Source organism: Heterodontus francisci, chromosome 47 (assembly GCF_036365525.1).
Source record: "Heterodontus francisci isolate sHetFra1 chromosome 47, sHetFra1.hap1, whole genome shotgun sequence".
Classification (NCBI taxonomy): Eukaryota; Metazoa; Chordata; class Chondrichthyes; order Heterodontiformes; family Heterodontidae; genus Heterodontus; species Heterodontus francisci.
In genome coordinates this window covers 425,876-443,987 of record NC_090417.1, presented here as the reverse complement: position 1 = coordinate 443,987, position 18,112 = coordinate 425,876, and the positions used below count along the sequence as shown (strand labels likewise).

At 49.2% G+C, this 18,112-nt stretch overlaps 1 protein-coding gene across 2 annotated transcripts; it reads left to right on the top strand.

Moving 5' to 3' along the window:
- The first annotated feature begins 213 nt into the window (after positions 1–213).
- Positions 214–17,633, top strand: ggcx (gamma-glutamyl carboxylase). Of its 2 annotated transcripts, none has more exons than XM_068022961.1 (15): positions 214–331; positions 685–891; positions 3,610–3,768; positions 4,705–4,870; positions 9,629–9,707; positions 10,141–10,247; positions 11,325–11,488; positions 12,121–12,416; positions 12,607–12,738; positions 13,982–14,133; positions 14,648–14,817; positions 15,593–15,723; positions 16,708–16,855; positions 17,017–17,212; positions 17,347–17,633. In XM_068022961.1, the coding sequence occupies exons 1-15, from the start codon at positions 295–297 to the stop codon at positions 17,510–17,512; spliced, it is 2,310 nt and encodes a 769-aa protein (XP_067879062.1). In that variant the 5' UTR covers positions 214–294; the 3' UTR covers positions 17,513–17,633. The 2 variants fall into 2 exon arrangements, with proteins under 2 accessions (XP_067879062.1, XP_067879063.1); XM_068022962.1 differs by having other exon boundaries at positions 221–307.
- The last annotated feature ends 479 nt before the right edge of the window (positions 17,634–18,112 follow it).

Genomic DNA, 18,112 nt, shown 5'->3' with positions numbered 1-18,112 from the left:
ATTTCAGGAGACAGAGAGACACAATTGCATTGCCTTTCAAAGGTTCAAGTACCTTTTGCACAAGGCTCACAAAAGCAGCACACTCTAGCTTCCGACAAAGCCAAAACGCCCACCCACAAGCGTTTGGGAGGAGCCTTTGCACATTTTTAACGACAGTTTTGCGGCAGTGTGTCTGCAGCCTTTTCGCAAGAGGTTATTTATCGGTGTGTGTGTGTTGCTTTCTGGCAGTGTGGCAGAGTGTGAGGACGTGGTGGGGGAAACAGACAGCAACAGCAGCGAACGAGCAAGCGAGAGATGCAGCGGACAAGTGAGGAGCACTTGAAACTCACAGGTGTGCGGGGAGTGCAGGGAGGAGGGAGGAAGAATAGAAAGTGCTTTAAACAGTGTTTCCCCCAGCTCAAAGCCAAGCAGGCAGCCTCAACGTAGGCAAGCACTGGTGAATGTAGCCAAAGTCTTTCCAAATAAATCAGTTAATGATTTACAACGTGAAACCCATTGGAACTGCACCCCCCCCCCTCCGCCCCTTGCAATGTAGAAGGTGTCTCTTATGTGCTCACTGCACATTTAACATTGCTTGAAAATTCTGCATTTTATTGAGGATGGTAGGGGTGGGAGTGAGGGGGCTATTTTTTATATTTTGAAAAAAAGACCTAAGCTTCCATTTGTTTTGCTTGTGAGGAACAGGTGCTGGCTTTGAGTCCACTGCCCCAGATATGTCTGAGCAGGTCAGCAAGAGAGCACCCAAGGAGCCGAGGGCATCGGAAGAAGGCGGCCGATTGAAGAGGGTCTTTGGGTTCGAGCCGTCGGATTTCCGAAGCTGGCACCGGTTTGTCCGCCTGCTGAATCGGCCCAGTGACCCCGCGGCCTTGGGCGTCTTCAGGCTCCTGTTTGGTGAGTACGGGCTTTCCTTTCCACCGGGGGCTTTTGGCTGTTGGGGGGCTGGTTGCCGTTTTCAATGTCAGTGGTCGCTTATTGGTAGCGCCCGTGCCCCCTGAGTCAGACCGCCGTACGTTTAAGCTCCCCGTCGAGAGACTGGAGCACAAAATCGAATGCTTGGGGAGTACTGAGGGAGTGCGACACTGTTGGAGGTGCCGTCGTTTAAACCACTCACGTGGATGTAAAGTATCTCACGGCACCATTCAAAGAAAAGCTAGGGAGCCCTGGACAAGATTTACTGTACTAACATAGATCCCTTTTAAAAACAGGTTATTTATTTACCAGAATGGCTCCAGGGATGGGAAGATTTTAGTTGCAAGGTTAGGTTGCAGAAGTTGGGGTTTGTTCTCCTTGGAGCAAAGGAGATTGAGGGGAGGTTTGATAGAGGTGGACAAGATTCTGACAGGTTTCGATAAAGTAGACAAAACCTCTTCCCATTAACTGACAGTACAAGAACGAGGGGACACAGATTTAACGTTTTGGGCGAGAGACGGGGTGGGTGGATGTGAGAGAGAGAATTTTTATGCAGACCGACATAGATAGGTTGAGTGAGTGGGCAAAAATCTGGCAGATGTGGGAAAAGGTGAAGTTGTTCACTTTGGCAGGAAGAATGGAAAAGCAGAGTATTACTTAAACAGAGAACGACTGCAGAATTCCGAGGTGCAGAGGGATCTTGGTGTTCCAGTGCACGAGTCTCAAAATGTGAGTAATATAAAGAAGGCCAATGGAATGCTATCCTTTATTACGAGAGGAATTGAAAATAAAAGTAAGGATGTTATGCTTCAGTTATACAGGGCATTGGTGAGACCACATCTTGAATGCTGTGTGCAGTTTTGATCTCCTTTATTTAAGGAAGGATGTAAATGCGTTGGAGGCGGTTCAGAGGAGGTTTATTAGATTGATACCTGGAACGAGCGAGTTGTCTTATGAGGAAAGGTTGGACAGACTGGGCTTGTATTCACTGGAGTTTAGAAGAGTGAGGGGAAACCTGATTGAAGTTTATAAGATCCTGAACGGTCTTGACAAGGTGGATGCGGAAAGGATGCTTCCAAACTTGTGGGCGAGTCCAGAACCAGGGGGCACTTTTAAAATTAGCGGTCCCCCTTTTAAGACGGAGATGAGGAGACATTTTTTCTCTCCGAGGTTTGTGTGACTTTGGAAGTATCTTCGTGTGTATTCCAGATTGAATGCAAGTGTTGTTCCTGCTCCAGTATATAAAACGAAACATATCGGGATTTGTTCTTTCCATCCTTAATTCTTCCCAGATTTCCTGTGGAAAAAAATGGGAAGTGCGCAGATCCCTTGCTCATTACTTGAGGTGAGATAATTAAACACATGCAGCCAGTTGACATTCCAGAGAGCTCAACCACAGCCAGTCAGGGCTGTACCTGTGTTTTGTGTGGGATATGTTTTAAGTTCTGTTTCTAGTTACAAAGTGCTCACACGGATTTTCTTCTTGAGCCGGTTGGAATGTTTTGCCCTTTTTAATACCATTAATGTTCTGTTGACAGCAAAGGCGGGCCAGGGTTAAGCTGTCGTTTCTGGGTTATCCCTGAATGTTTTGCTAACTGCAGTAGGAACATACGAATTGGGAGCAGGAGTAGGCCACTCGGCCCCTCTGCCTTAAAAGACTGCTTCCGCCGCCTTTTGAGGAAGAAAATTCCAAAGACTCACCACCCTCGGAGAGAAAAAAATGTCCCTCCTCTCTTTCTTAAATGGGCGACCCCTTATTTTTAAACAGTGACCCCTCGTTCTAGATTCTCCCACAAGGGGAAACATCCTTTCCACATCCACCCTGTCAAGACCCCTCAGAATCTTCTATGTTTCAATCAAGTTGCCTCTTACTCTTCTAAACTCCAAGCTTAGCCTATCCAACTTTTCCTCGTAAAACAACCCACCCATTCCAGGTATTAGTCTAGTAAACCTTCTCTGAACTGCATCCAACGTATTTACATCCTTAAATAAGGAGACCAATACTGTACACAGTACTCCAGATGTGGTCTCACCAATGCCCTGTATAGCTGAAGCATAACCTCCCTACTTTTCTATTCAATTCCCTCGCAATGGACGATAACATTCTATTAGCTTTCCTCATTACTTGCTGGATCTGCAGACTAACCTTTAAATGCCCAAATGACACTCCGTTTCATGAAACCGCACTCTGCTCACTGCCCTCTCCACTCTCCAGTCTCTCCTCCCTGAAGGCCTGCTGTTGTGTACTCCTGCAAACGACCCTGACTACTTGCTGTGACCTTTGGAGCATTGGTCCTGACGTTGAGGGGTTAAGCGTTCGAATTTTTGGGGGCCTGGTGACTCGGAGCAGTGCCGCCCCCTCACTGGGGGGTGGGGGCCTCACTGTGGTTGGGAGGCCCCTGGAATATACGGCCTTCCAGTAGGTGGATTCCTGTACAGGTAAGGACCTACTTTGTAACCTGGGAGCTGTAGGATCCATCCAGTGATCAAGCCTGGGGCCTTCTGTTCGATAAGGTTCAGTATGCAGTACCTGGAACCGCGTGGGCATCCATAAGGAAGGGGATCCCACTGAACGGAACAAACCACTAGCACAGTGGGACGTGCAATTCAGTAATAATCGGGAAGGACTCTTGCGGGCAGAATTTGAAAAGTGAAGTTTTGCTCTCCCTTTTCCCCTCCCCTTTCCCCCACCCCTTGCAGGTATGCTGATGGTCCTCGACATCCCACAGGAGCGAGGTTTGAGTTCGCTGGATTTCAAGTACTTTGACCAGCTGGTGGTCTGCCGGTTCCCTCTCTTCAACTTCCTGAAGCCTTTGCCTTTGGACTGGATGTACGCTGTCTTTGTCATCATGTGGTTAGGTGAGTCTCAGATCGGGAATGCAGCTGCCTGAGAGCATGTTAGAGGCAGATTCAATTGTGGCTTTCGAAAGGGAACTGGATAATCGAAAAGATTTGCTGTGTTGGGCGACAGGGGAGAGTGGGACTTCGGTGAGTTTCTCTTGCAGAGCTGGCATGCACACGACAGGCCGAATGGCCTCTTTCTGTGCTGTAACCATTTCGTGATTCTATAGATATTTTTAAAAAATACTCTACCAGGCACTCTTAAAACTGGATCAGAACTGTACAGTTCAATTGCTTTCATTCAGTGACCCACTCCCGTTGCCTGTTGCCAAGTTCCTGCCTCAGTGTTGTATCTAACCCCGTGCTGTACCTGCCCTCGGAGTGTTTGATGCTAACCTGGGTGTTAATTGAGTGTTTAATTGTATTCAGGCAGTGGACGTTCACTGGGAATTGACTTGTATAGGAGCAGACTGAAACTATGGTGGTGGGATTTGAAGGTGCATGTCTCTATTGGTTGACTCTGTATTAAACGAAAGCTTAAAATCCCGTAAAGATGAAGTTCCATGTCTATCCACCTGGTTATCAATAAAAGAACACTGGAATTGCAAAGTGTTGTAATCCCTCAAGAATAAGAACAGAAACACACCCAATTTTCGAATCTGATAGGAATATAAGTCTGTCATCCTAAGTTGTGGTCAGAGTGATATCGGAGAGGGGAGTAGGGGGAGTACTTTTGCCCTTCCTTATCTCAAAGAGCACCAAATTAATTATTGTCCAGGGGATAACACAGTATTTTATCATACTTTTTCAAAGTCCCTGATAACAGTTGCGAGGTTAAAAATGCCTATTTCATTGGCCGATAATGAGTTTGTCAGTTCCGATCTGTGTGTGTGACGTGACATTTACGAAGGGAGGTGCTGTGGCTCTATGTCAATGCCATGTCTCTTTCTGCAGGTGCCATTGGGATCATGCTTGGCCTTTTCTACCGCCTGTCCTGCCTGATGTTTCTAATCCCATACTGGTACAACTTCTTCCTGGAGAAGACTGCATGGAACAACCACTCGTACCTGTACGGGCTCATTGGGTTCCAGCTCACCTTCATGGATGCCAACAGATACTGGTAGGAGGGCTCAGGGTTTCAGCAAGTACAGCCCGCCGGCACGGAGGCGCCTCCTTCCTGTCGCAAGCTTTCTCTCTCTTTATCGCCTTCCCTCTGCCGTGTTCCCATTTTTATTATTTCCTCCTTTCCAGTGTCCTTTTTTCTTCCTCCAGCTCCTCCTGTAAGCATTGACAGTTCCAAGGTGCGGGCATCTCTTCAATGTCTCCACCCAGTGCCCACCAGTGGCTGTATCTCCCAGTGCCCACCAGTGGCTGTATCTCCCAGTGCCCACCAGTGGCTGTATCTCCCAGTGCCCACCAGTGGCTGTATCTTCCAAGTAAGAGTGAGGAGCTCATCACAAGATCCAGACCATCGAATCTTCTGCCTCTGCCGTGTCCCTCCCTTCCTCTAGCCAGCCAAACTTCCTCCAAAGCACCCCACCCGCCCTAGACCTAGACTTGCCTCGTTCTCCAGTTTCTCTCCTATCTCCCCTCGAACCCTCTCCAAGTTCGTCTTGTCCATGAGATCCACCTCCAGCTCCCTCGACCCTCTTCCCACGAAACGTCTGACCGCCCAACTTCCCTTCCTGGTCCCCACGTGAGCTGATATTATGAATGGATCTCTCTCCTCAGGAACTGTCCCTTTTTCCTTAATGTGCCGTATCACCCTCTCCTAAAAACAAAAACAACCCTTGGCCCCGCCATCCTTGCAAACTATCCCCCATCTCCAACCTCCCTTTCCTCTCCAAAGTCCTTCAACGTGTTGTCGCCTCTCAAATCCGTGCCCATCTTTCGTCAGCCAGCGGGCTGCACTTGCTGAAACCCTGTGGTAAACTGTTCCTCCTCGTCCTATCTTCACCCTTCGACATGGTTGACCACCCCATCCTCCCCCAACGCCACTCCACTGTTGTCCAGCTGGGTGGGACTGCTCTCACCCAGTTCCATTCTTATCTATCTAATCGTAGACAGAATCACTTGCAGTGGGTTCTCTTCCTACTCCTGAACTGTTCCCTCTGGTGTCCCCCAAGGATCTATCCTCGGCTCCCTCCTATTTCTCACCTATATGTTCCCACTCCGACGACATCATCCGAAAACTCGGTCAGTTTCCACATACGCGCGGACGACACTCAGCTCGACCTCTCTCGCCCCCTCCACTGTCTCTTAAGTTATCAGACTGCTTATGTCACATCCAGTGAGCAGAAAGGTCCTCCAGTTAAATATTAGGAAGACTGAAGCCATTTCTTTCGGGCCCCGTGACAAACTCCGTTCCCCAGCCACCGACTCCATCCCTCTCCCTGACGACTGTCTGAGGCTGAACCAGACTGCTCGCAACCTTGGTATCATATTTGACCCCGAGATGAGCTTCCGACCTCATATCCACGCCATCGCTAAGACCGCCTATTTCCAGCTTCACAACATTGTCCGACTCTGCCCCTGCCTCAGCTGAGCTACTGCTGAAACCCTCATCCGTGACTTTGTTACCTCTAGACTTTTCCAACGCGTTCCTGGCCGGTCACCCATATTCTACCCTCCGATAAACTTGACATCTTTCAAAGACTCTGCTGCCCGTGTCCTAACTCACTCTATGTCCCATTCCCCTGTGTTGTATATTTGGTTAGTCTAGCTTGGAGTCTTCAGTAATTTTAACATTAACTCATTTCTTGCATATTAACTATATACAGCTTTACCTAAGTCTGGATGAGTTCTCTGAAACCTCTCCTGCAAGTTTCTCTCACATGTGATCTCTCACATCATTATGGTGGGAGGTATTCCTCGCACTGTCTCAAACATTAACCCTTTCAAGCCCTTATACTACAACCTACTAACCCCGTGCTCGCTGACCTACCTCTTTAAAACCTATCTCTTTGACCAAGCTTGTGCCCACCTGCTCTAACATCGCCTCATGTGGCTTGGTGTCAAATTTATGACACTACTGTGCAGCGTCTTGGGACGTTTTATTGCATTAAAGACACTATATAAATCCCTGTCCTGCCCTGTTCTTTGCAGACAGAAAGAACATAATTATAAGATCATAAGAACGAGGAGCAGGAGTAGGCCGTCCGGCCCCTCGAGCCTGCTCCGCCATTCAATAAGATCATGGCTGATCTTTTCGTGGACTCAGATCCACTTACCCGCGTTCTCACTGTATCCCTTAATTCCTTTATTATTCAAAAAGATATCTACCTTAGCTTTAAAGACGTTTACTGAAGAAGCGTCAACTACTTCACTGGGCAAGAAATTCCATAGATTAACAACCCTCTGGGTGAAGAAGTTCCTTTTTAATTCATTCCTAAATCTGCTCCCTCTAATCTTGAGGCTATGCCCTCTTGTCCTAGCTTCACCTGCCAGTGGAAACATCCTCTCCACTTGTATCTTATCTATTCCTTTCATGATTTTATATGTTTCTATAAGATCCCCCCTCATTCTTCTGAATTCCAATGAATATAATCCCAATCTACTCAGTCTCTCCTCATAAGCCAACCCCCTCAACTCCGGAATCAACCTAGTGAACCTCCTCTGCACCCTCTCCAGTGCCAGTACATCCTTTCTCAAGTAAGGAGACCAAAACTGCACACAGTACTCCAGGTGCGGCCTCACCAGTACCTTATACAGCTGCAACATAACCTCTCTGCTTTTAAACTCAATCCCTTTAGCAATGAAGGACAAAATTCCATTTGCCTTCCTAATTACTTGCTGTACATGCAGACCAACCTTCTGCGATTCATGCACAAGGACACCCAGGTCCCTCTGCATAGCAGCATGCTGCAACTTTTTACCATTCAAGTAATAATCCTTTTTACTGTTACTCCTACCAAAATGAATGACTTCACATTTATTAATATTGTATTCCATCTGCCAGTCCTTTGCCCACTCACTCAATGTATCTATGTTCCTCTGCAAAGTTTCACAGTCATCTGCACACTTTGCTCTGCCACTCATCTTAGTGTCACCTGCAAACTTTGACACCCTACAAGTGGTCCCCAACTCCAAATCATCTATATGAATTGTAAATAATTGCGGACCCAACACCGATCCCTGAGGCACACCACTAGTGACTGATTGCCAACCAGAATAGCACTCATTTATCCCCACTCTTTGCTTCCTGTCAGTCAACCAATCCTCTATCCATGCTAATACTTTACCCCTGACGCCATGCATCCTTATCTTATGCAGCAGCCTCTTGTGCGGCACCTTGTCGAAGGCCTTTTGGAAATCTAGGTACACCACATCCACTGGGTCCCCATTGTCCACCTTGCTCGTAATGTCATCATAGAATTCCAAAAGATTTGTCAAGCATGACCTGCCCTTCATGAACCCATGCTGCGTCTGCCCAACGGGACAATTTCTATCGAGATGCCCTGCTATTTCTTCTTTGATAATAGACTCAAGCATCTTCCCCACTACAGAGGTTAAGCTAACCGGTCTATAATTCCCCATCTTTTGTCTACCTCCCTTTTTAAAACAGTGGCATCACATCTGCTGTTTTCCAATCTGCTGGGACTACCCCAGAGTCCAGCGAATTTTGGAAAATTACCGCCAGTGCACCTGCTATTTCTCCCGCCATCTCTTTGAGTACCCTAGGATGCATTCCATCAGGGCCAGGAGACTTATCAATCCTTAGCTCCATTAGCTTGCCCAACACTACCTCTTCTGTAATAATGATTGTTTCCAGGTCCTCACCTACGTTCGTCTCTTTGTCAATTACTGGCATGTTATTAATGTCCTCCACTGTGAAGACCGATACAAAATACCTGTTCAATGCCTCGGCCATTTCATCATATCCCATAACTAAATTCCCCTTCTCATCCTCTAAAGGACCAACGTTTACTTTAGCCACTCTTTTTCGTTTTATATATTTATAGACACTTTTGCTATCTGTCTTTATATTCTGTGCTAGTTTTTTCTCATGTCCTATCTTACTTTTCTTTCTAGCTCTTTTTGTGGCTCTCTGTTGACCTTTAAAGTTTTCACAATCTTCTAGTTTCATGCTGTTTTTGGCCACTTTGTATGCCGCCTTTTTCAATTTGATAGCCTCCATTATTTCCTTAGACATCCATGGCAGATTACCCCTTTTCTTCCAGTCCTTCCTTTTCACTGGAATATACTTTTGCTGAGCACTTTGAAAAATTGCTTTGAAAGTCCTCCACTGCTCGTCAACTGTCCCACCATAAAATCTTTGTTTCCAGTCTACTCTAGCCAAGTCCTCCCTCATTCTATTGTAGTCCCCCTTGTTCAAGCACAGGACCCTGGTATTGGATTTTATCTTCACACTCTCCATCTGTATTCTAAATTCAACCATACTGTGATCACTCCTTCCAAGAGGATCCCTAACTATGAGGTCATTAACATGTACACACATTGCGCCTGTTTCAGCTAAACAAAATAAGTCACAGCCACTCACTGGCTAATTCCTCAGGGCAATGCCTTGACCAATCGAAGTCATAAACTGGTGCATTCTCCATGGCAACGCCCCTACCAATCAGAGTCCACGTGCCAACCAATCAGCACTCACTTCTCATACAGTATAAATTTGTTGCTTTCCCATACATTGGTATTCTTGCGGGTTGTCCTGATGACTGCAAGACGAAAAGCTTCGACAAAACGTCTCGGTTTTCAGCGATATATAAATACAGGTTGTTATATGATATGAACAGGTCGGCATGCTTCATTCACATCTAGGTAGGTGCCCCTTAAAGTAATAAGCACCTCGCTACAGTGATCCCTTTCAGTTGTTCACGAGTAAGTCACATTTTCTTTGAAAAATTTGAATCTCTCTCAGGTCCTTGGACGGACTACGGAACCCAAAAAAGAGGAATGCTGTGGTGCCGCTGTGGAATTACACACTGCTGAGGGTGCAGGTTAGTAGTGTCCTGGGTGACACCAAGTGTCACATGAATCTCTGTTCCTGACACCGCACAGGCCTCAACACTGCAGTCGTAGTGGCCTGCACTAACGGTCCCAATCCTTAGATGTTTAAAACATGCACATTTTCAGAAGGAGGGGAGGCTGCACTGTTTGAAGTGCTGGGACGGTGCAAGAAGACTCGATCTGAAAGCGCAGAAGGAGGCGTGTTTTGGACGCGATACCTGGAGTTAAAAATGAGTAGAAGCAGCACGGACTAGTGTTGGTTAAAATAGAGACAAGGACGAGTGTGGATGGTTACAATGTTATATGTGCTTCTGGATGTTTTTCATAGTTGGACTGGAGCTGATCCGGGAATTTCACCCAGCTTGACTGCTGTCGTGGTGAGCACGTTGGGCGGGCCTTCATTTTGTCCTCCTTCTCTTCCAGATCTTTATTGTGTATTTTATTGCGGGCTTGAAGAAGCTCGATGCCGATTGGGTGCAAGGATACTCCATGAACCATCTTGGGCGTCACTGGCTGTTTAACCCCTTTAAGTAAGTGGTACTGTTCAGCTGAAAGCGAGAAACGGAGTCTGCAAACGCCCGAGCGGAGGGAGCAGGTCAGTTCATGTTCCAAGTGTGGTTCCTTCTCCGCGACCGTCCTAAGGGCCTTCACGTGGAGCGTTAACCCGTCCATTCTCTCCACTGACCTGGCTGTGGTTTGCAGACTTTTTTGTGCTTGCACTGTCCCAGCACTTCAAACAGTGCAGCCTCCCCTCCTTCTGATTCAGGCCTCTGCGGCCTTTCAGCCAGTGGCTTGTGAGGCTCCTGTCGGAGGAAACAGCACCTGACTTGAATGTATTAGTTAGCTAGTTAGAGATACAGCACTGAAACAGGCCCTTCAGCCCACCGAGTCTGTGCTGACCATCAACCACCCATTTATACTAATCCTACACTAATCCCATATTCCTACCACATCCCCACCTGTCCCTATATTTTCCCTACCACCTACCTATACTAGGGGCAATTTATAATGGCCAATTCACCTATCAGCCCGCAAGTCTTTTGGCATGTGGGAGGAAACCGGAGCACCCGGAGGAAACCCACGCAGACACAGGGAGAACTTGCAAACTCCACACAGGCAGTACCCAGAATTGAACCTGGGTCGCTGGAGCTGTGAGGCTGCGGTGCTAACCGCTGCGCCACTATGCCGCCCTATATGGTGCCATTCATCCCCCCCCCCCCCCACCCCGCAAATGCCTCGAGACATTTCTCTCAATAGGGGAGGGTCGGCGTTCATTTCTGGGCCGAGAGCTGCTCACATCCACCCATCAAAAGCACAGCAGTGCTGTGTTTCTGCCACTCCAGTCCGTCTCCGACAATCTGGGAGGCTCCAGGACACAAACTGGCAACGGTCGGTGTAAACGGGGGCCCGGTCGCACCCAGAGAGCGCGACTGGCGTCCAGCGCGGGCCAAGCCAGACTGCCACATCCCTGGTGGCGTTTGCTAAACTGCTTTGGGGACCGTTTGACGTGGACGTGGGAGAAATCTTTTAAGTGACTGCACCCCCCCCCGTTCAGGACTAACTGGTGTGTTTTTCCCCCCCCCATCCCCCACCCCGACTTCGAACAGGATGGTGCTGTCTGAGGACCTGGTGAACGTTTTGGTCGTACATGGTGGTGGCCTCATTCTGGATCTGACCGCGGGATACCTTCTCTTCTTTGACCTCACCCGGCCGTACGCCATGTTCTTTGTGAGCTACTTTCACTGCATGAACTCCCAGCTTTTCAGCATAGGTGACTACTGCACCCCCCCCATCTCCAGTCTCCTTTCCAATCTCTTGTCGATCCCGAATCGGAACAGTCTCGCCGGCGACATCCAGCACGGTTCTCCCATTGCAAGTGCGGCGGAGGCAGATTCAGCGGGAGCTTCCTGAAGAGAGAAGGGCTACAGGGGAAAGGCAGGGGAGTGGGAACCAGCTGAGCACAGACCCGACGGGCCGAAAGATCCTTCGAGGCAGCTGCACTCGACTCCTTCCGGGAGATGGAGCAGGCTTGAGGGGCCGAATGGCCTACTCTTGTTCCTATATTCCCCTGCATTTCGCATGGCGAAAGACATATGTAATTTTGGATCTCAATTTTGCAACTCCCTTAATACTATACGTCAGTCAGCTGTTCAAACCATTGCGACTGGCAACGTTCCAGATTCCATCTCTGGTCTGTGTTGTGTTACTGAATCTCTAGTGGACATCACGTGAGCATGCTGTGCCTCGTGTAGTCAAATAGCCCGTTGACAGCCGGTCGAGTAGGAATCAGGGCGGGGAGAAAGGCAAGAATGGAAGGGGAAACCATAAATTTGGAACATATTATGTGAATCATTTTGGTGACCAACCCCCCAGGAATCTCTCTCTCTCTCTATCTCTCTTCAGGAATGTTCTCCTACACCATGCTGGCGACATCTCCGCTGTTCTGCTACCCAGACTGGCCGCGGGTGATAATCCGGAAATTCCCAGCTTTCCTGAGGGTCCTGCTCCCGCTCGCTGATCCGCCCCAGCACAGCGACTCGTGCGTGCATCCCAGCGTGGAACCTGGCCGGAAGGGCAGAAGGCAGGAGCGCCTCGGCACAGAGGCCGCGCTGACGTTTCGCCAGCGGCTGGGGGCGATTTTCACGGTCCTGTACGTTGCGGAACAGTTCTTCCTACCCTACTCGCATTTCATCACACAGGTAGGTGTTTAACCCTGGGATTTCCCCCTTGGGCCAGAGAGGGGAAACCTCATCGGCCCCAGCGATAAACTGCGAGGCGGAATCCTCGTACCCTTTTCCGCGGGGGGGGGGGCGGGGTCCTCAGCCTCCACACTGGTCTGCTGCTGTCCGTTCTCAAATAGGACTGGCTGATTTATCCTTTTTCCTGCAGGGATACAATAACTGGACCAATGGACTGTACGGATATTCCTGGGACATGATGGTCCACACTAGATCCCACCAACATGTCAAGATAACCTACAAGGATGGAATAACTGGCCAGATTGGCTACCTGAACCCTGGTGTGAGTTGAAAGTTGCTGTCCAAACCCTTCAACCGACTCCCTGCCTGAGTGGGTAAAGGAACCAGCATTGGCATAGTGCCATTGACATATTGAAATGTTCAAGGTATTTCATCAGACATTTAACTGCTGAGGTGGATGTAAAAGACCCCAGGGCCACTATTACGAAGAAGAGCAACATGACCAAAACTGATCATCTGCCCATTGTCACCTTGCTGCTCGTGGGAGCTTGCTGTGCGCACGTTGGCGGTCGCGTTTCCCCCGACGTTGCAGCTGCCCCCAACTGCGCTCCATTGGCTGGGAAGTGCTTTGGGACGTCCGGAGGATGTGAAAGGTGCTATATTAATGCAGGGTTGACTCGTGCTTCGCCAAACCCCAATCCTGTCCTCGCCCAGCGTCACTTGCTAGTGAATGGGAGTGGGACCTGGTCCACTTTTTGATGTTTTTTTTTTCGCTCCCTAACCTCAGGCCAGTTTTGTCACTGATACTAGCCCCTATCTGATAGCTCCTGATCATCACTGCTACCTTTCTGATCTGTATGGTCTCGTCCCAGATCTGGTGACTTTTACCCACCTGCTATCTAGGGAGAGCCCTTGTTATTTTGTGCTGTGCAAAGTACGGGGGGGGCGGGGGAGCGCGTCAACCCTCTCGCTGGAGCAGGAGTAGACCATTCGGCCCCTCGAGCCTGCCCCACCATTCAGCACAATCGTGGCAGGTCTTCTGTGCAACTCCACTTTTACCCCATATCCCTTGGTTCCCTGAGAGATCAAAAATCTACCTGACTCAGCTTTGAATTTACTCAATGATGCGGCACCCCCGACCCTCAGGGGTAGAGAATTCCAAAGATTCATGACCCTTTGAGCGCAGAAGTTTCTCCTCATCTCAGTCCTAAATGATGATCCTCTTATCCTGAGACTGTGCCCCTGTGTTCTCGATTCCCCAGCCAGGGGGAAACAACCTCTCAGTGTCGACCCTGTCAAGCCCCTTCAGAATCTTGTATGTTTCAATTCGATCACCACCTCTTCTAAACTCCAGAGAGTATAGGCCCAATTTACTCGGCCTCTCATCATGCAACGGAAATCTAGGTATACTACATCTACTGGTCCCCCTTTATCTGCCCTACTAGTTACATCCTCAAAAGACTCTAATAAATTTGTCAAACGTGACTTCCCTTTCGCAAAACCATGCGGACTCTGGCACTGCGGAACTACGTGACTGTAAACACTGCCTGTTCCTTCTGTGCAAGGTTTGGACCCAGAGTCGCCGTTGGAAGGACCATGCAGACATGTTGAAGCAGTATTCCAGCTGCCTTGCCCGCGAATTGGCGACGTACAACATCTCGAACCCCGAGATCTACTTTGACGTCTGGGTGTCCATCAACGAAAGGTTTCAGCAGAGGTGAGAGCTGACTCGAGACTCGCGTCAGGACTGGGGCATGACTTCTCACTGAGAAACGTTGGGGTTTGGATTGCTTTTAAATTCCTGAGTGGAAATAGGGGGGCGGGGGGGTTGTCGAATTGTTGTAGTCAATGGAAGAGTAAAGAGGCAGGGACTAGCAATGCACAACTGTCTCTTTTACCACCCCCCCCCCCAGGCCATAACAATGACATTTTAAGAGGCTCGGTGAGTGAGAGCCACTGTGTCGTTTAGAAGCTCTCGAGATTCCACCCTGGCCTGTTCTGAACCTGAATAATAGTGCAGTTGATGTTAGGCCTCGACCTGCCTGCTAGGGACCTTCCTTCCCCTGGATACCTTGTGCTTGTTCTGTCCTGAATGTTTGACCGTCGCAAATCCCCAGTCTGTTCGTACAGTGATATCAGTCTGACCAAGCAGCGCTGTGCCCTGGCTATCCCTTAGCCCTTGCTTAACTGCTTACTCAAGAGTTTAGTTGACGTTGAATCCTCGTTTCTAGGCTCTTTGACCCACGGATTGACATTGTAACTGCCGAGTGGTCGCCCTTTAAAAAGACGTCCTGGCTGATGCCGCTGCTGGTTGATCTCTCCCCCTGGAGATCGAAGTTTGACGAAATCGAGAAGATGTTGGATAATCACACGGATGTGGTTTTCATTGCGGATTTTCCAGGTAAATTACAACGGTGGGGGGGGGGGGGGCGGTGGGTAGTTTTGTTTTACAACAGTAAAGGAAAGACTCTGGAACTTAAACAGAATATCAAGAAGAAAAAGATCGCACACTTCCTCCAGAGCCTCCGTACAATTCCCATCAGGAAAGGCCAGGTTGGTCTGGGCTGTGATGCTCCCCATGGTCGAATAGTCGAATGATGAATGGAGCCTTGCCTCCCCCCTCCCACTTCTCCCCCCTCCCTGGGGCCTCGTGAGAGGAAACACCGATTAAACTTCACCCCCTTTTGACTGTTCCGACAGTGTGGCTTAGCACCGACAGTGAGTGTCTCAATGTAAAAAGAAATACATGGACAATTTATATGCAGTAAGTCCACTTTCGGCATAATTGATTTTTTGTAAGAAAACGAAATCCTGACTTTAGGGTTCGTGGAGGAGTCGGATTATCATCCGGAGTGGTTGCTCACCCAGCCATAGCAGGCGGCCAGTTGAGCCCCTTAAGGATTTTTGGTGGTATGGGGGTTCCATGAAAATCTCCGAAAATTGGCCGCAATTGTGGCAGTGTCCCTACTGGTGCGGAGGCTCCACCCCCACCCCCGGAAAATATTCCAATGTGCGTCATGTTGGATGAGGGGAAGGGGAGGTGGGGGAGATAAGCAAGAGGATCGTGTGGAAGGTAGAGCAGTTGGGCCAAATGCACTGTACATTCTGTGCCCAGGTTGGGAGTTAGCATCCTTGCTGCACTGGATTGCCACTGACTGTAAATCTCTGCTCAAAAGGACTTCACCTGGAGAATTTTGTGAGTGAGGATCTGGGCAACACCAGCATCCAGGTGCTGAAGGGGGAGTTAGCTGTGGAGATCTTGGCTGAGAAGAAAAATTACAGCCTGAAGGAGGGAGAAAAGATGCAGGTCAGACGCTTACGTATTTGGCAGACCCTGGTAATATCGGTTGGCAGAAATACTGCATTTCTGAATTTGAGCATTGCCGAAAATAGAGACATGTTGTCGAAGCTTTTCCTCTTTAACTCATCAGGACACTCCGCAAGAGTACCAGGATAACGACGACTTACATTGGTATTCTTGCGGATTGCCCTGATGAGTGCAAGACGGAAAGCGTCGGCAACATGTCTCTATTTTCAGCCATGCTCCAGTTCTGCACGACTGAACGACTATTCATTTCTGAATGATTACAAGAAGAAAATGCTCAGCGTGATAGCATGACTGGGTAGGGTACGGGCTGACTGAGCAGCTGCTGGTTTTCAGACGGAGTGTATACCTGCAGCAGTAGAGACATTGTCAACGTACGCTTTTTTTGTAGTGCGCGGGCTCTTTTTGTGCAGCCGTGCACGTGCAATAACTTAAAGGGGCCTTTTCGGTTGCCCTGCAGCTCAGAGGGAACATTGACCGTGAGCCCTGGTGATTCACGATTAGATCGCGCAGGCTGCACGGGTGGGGGATTTTAGCTACAAGGTTCGATTGGAAAAGCTGGGGTTGTTCTCCTTTAGAGCAAAGGAGATTGAGGGGGGATCTGATCGAGGTGTACAAGATTATGACAGGTTGACAAAAGAAAAACTGTTCCATCAGCTGATGGTAGGACTAGGGGACACATTTAAGATCTTGGCCAAGAGATGCAGGGGGAATGTGAGGAAGAACTTTTTTTGACCGGGAACTCACTGCCCACGAGTGCGGTGGAAGTAAAGGCGATGAATGATTTCAAAAGGAAATTGGATGGGCACTTGAGGGAAGTAAAGCAGCAAGGCGATGGGGATAGAGCGGGGAGAGGTGAGACTGACTGGATTGCTGTAGGGAGCTGGCTTGGATTGGATGGGCTGAATGGCCCCTTCCGCCTCTACAACTCGAGAAACAAGAGTGGATCTTACTTTTGTGTTGCAGCTGCCTGCTGGCGACTATCACTACGTGTACACCACGTCCGAGGAGCCCTCGTGTTACATGTATATTTATGTCAACACGACAATGGTGCAGTTTGAAGAGAATTACACCCGCATCGTGGAGCTGCAGGAGAAGATCAAAAACGGGACAGGTGCGTACGAGGGGGGAGCATCCTTTCCGGCGACAGCTGAACGCGGGACTGTCGCTGCCGACAGCTGACGTTGGCTCCCCTGGGATAGGGGGACAAGAAGTATAAAAACACGGCCCGAGTGCGTTCCGTCTCTTGCAATCACCGCTTGTGTTGCCCTTCAGAAACGGAGGACATCTCGCCCGAGCTGCAGACCGTGCTGAACGGAACCGCCGAGGGCCTCAACATCACCGACCCCGTCCTGGCGGCCTTCGTGCGCAGGCAGAGGATGCGCGAGGCGTACGAGAAGCGGAGGAACGCGACGGCGGCGGAGAGGTTTGTCCGATTCCTGCAAAAGAAGCACCACACCTTCCGAAGGAGGTGAGTATTGCCGCTGGGCTCCCGGGCTTTCAATGCTGTTGTGTTGGGCACCTTTTGTTCATGTTGCCATTTACTAACAGGCATTTCCAAACCACATTCCCCCCCCCCCCGCCCCCCACCCTGCGAACCCACAGCATCCTCATGACTGGCTACGCAATACGGAACCTCCTGTTCGGACGCCCTGCCGTGGAGCAGCTAGCCAGGGAATTTGAGTACGCAAACCTGCAACTTTATGACAACGCAGATTCTGAATCTGACAGAAAAGAGCATCCCAAGACAGAGGATCGTGCTGAACTGTGATGGACTCCATCACGTCGTCAGACCCGGAGTTCTCTCAAATCCAAGACACAAATTGCACGCGACAACTGGCGCGGCACCCCTGAGCTATTTTTTCAAAAAAAATAAACGGATCTTACAATTGCTCGTGAGAGCAGACCTCTCCGTTCAGTGTCCCGGCTTTTGTTCGAAGAGAACAAAGCCAATTTTAAACGTGGCGGTGAAATTTCACAAGAAGTCAGGTGGGCCACATCAGGCTAATAGGATGACGTGCGCCTCTAGCAAAAGCAAAATACTGCAGGTGCTGGGGAGCCGAAATAAAAATAGGAAATGCTAGGGCTACTCGGCAGGCCGGGCAGCATCTGTGCAGAGGGAAAGAGTTAACATTTCGGGTTGATCTCCTTCAAGCTCACCCCCAGGTTCCTCTGTCCCTGCACACTCTTTAGAACTGTGCCATTCACTATATTACCTTCCCCTATCCTTTCAGCCAAAATGCATCAGCTCACACTCTTCTGACTGAAATCCCATCTGCCTCTGGTCTGCCCATTTTGCCAGCCTAGCTACGTCCTGCTGACGCTGATTGGTGTCATCCACAAGAGTCAGTCATTTATGGCACAGAAGGGA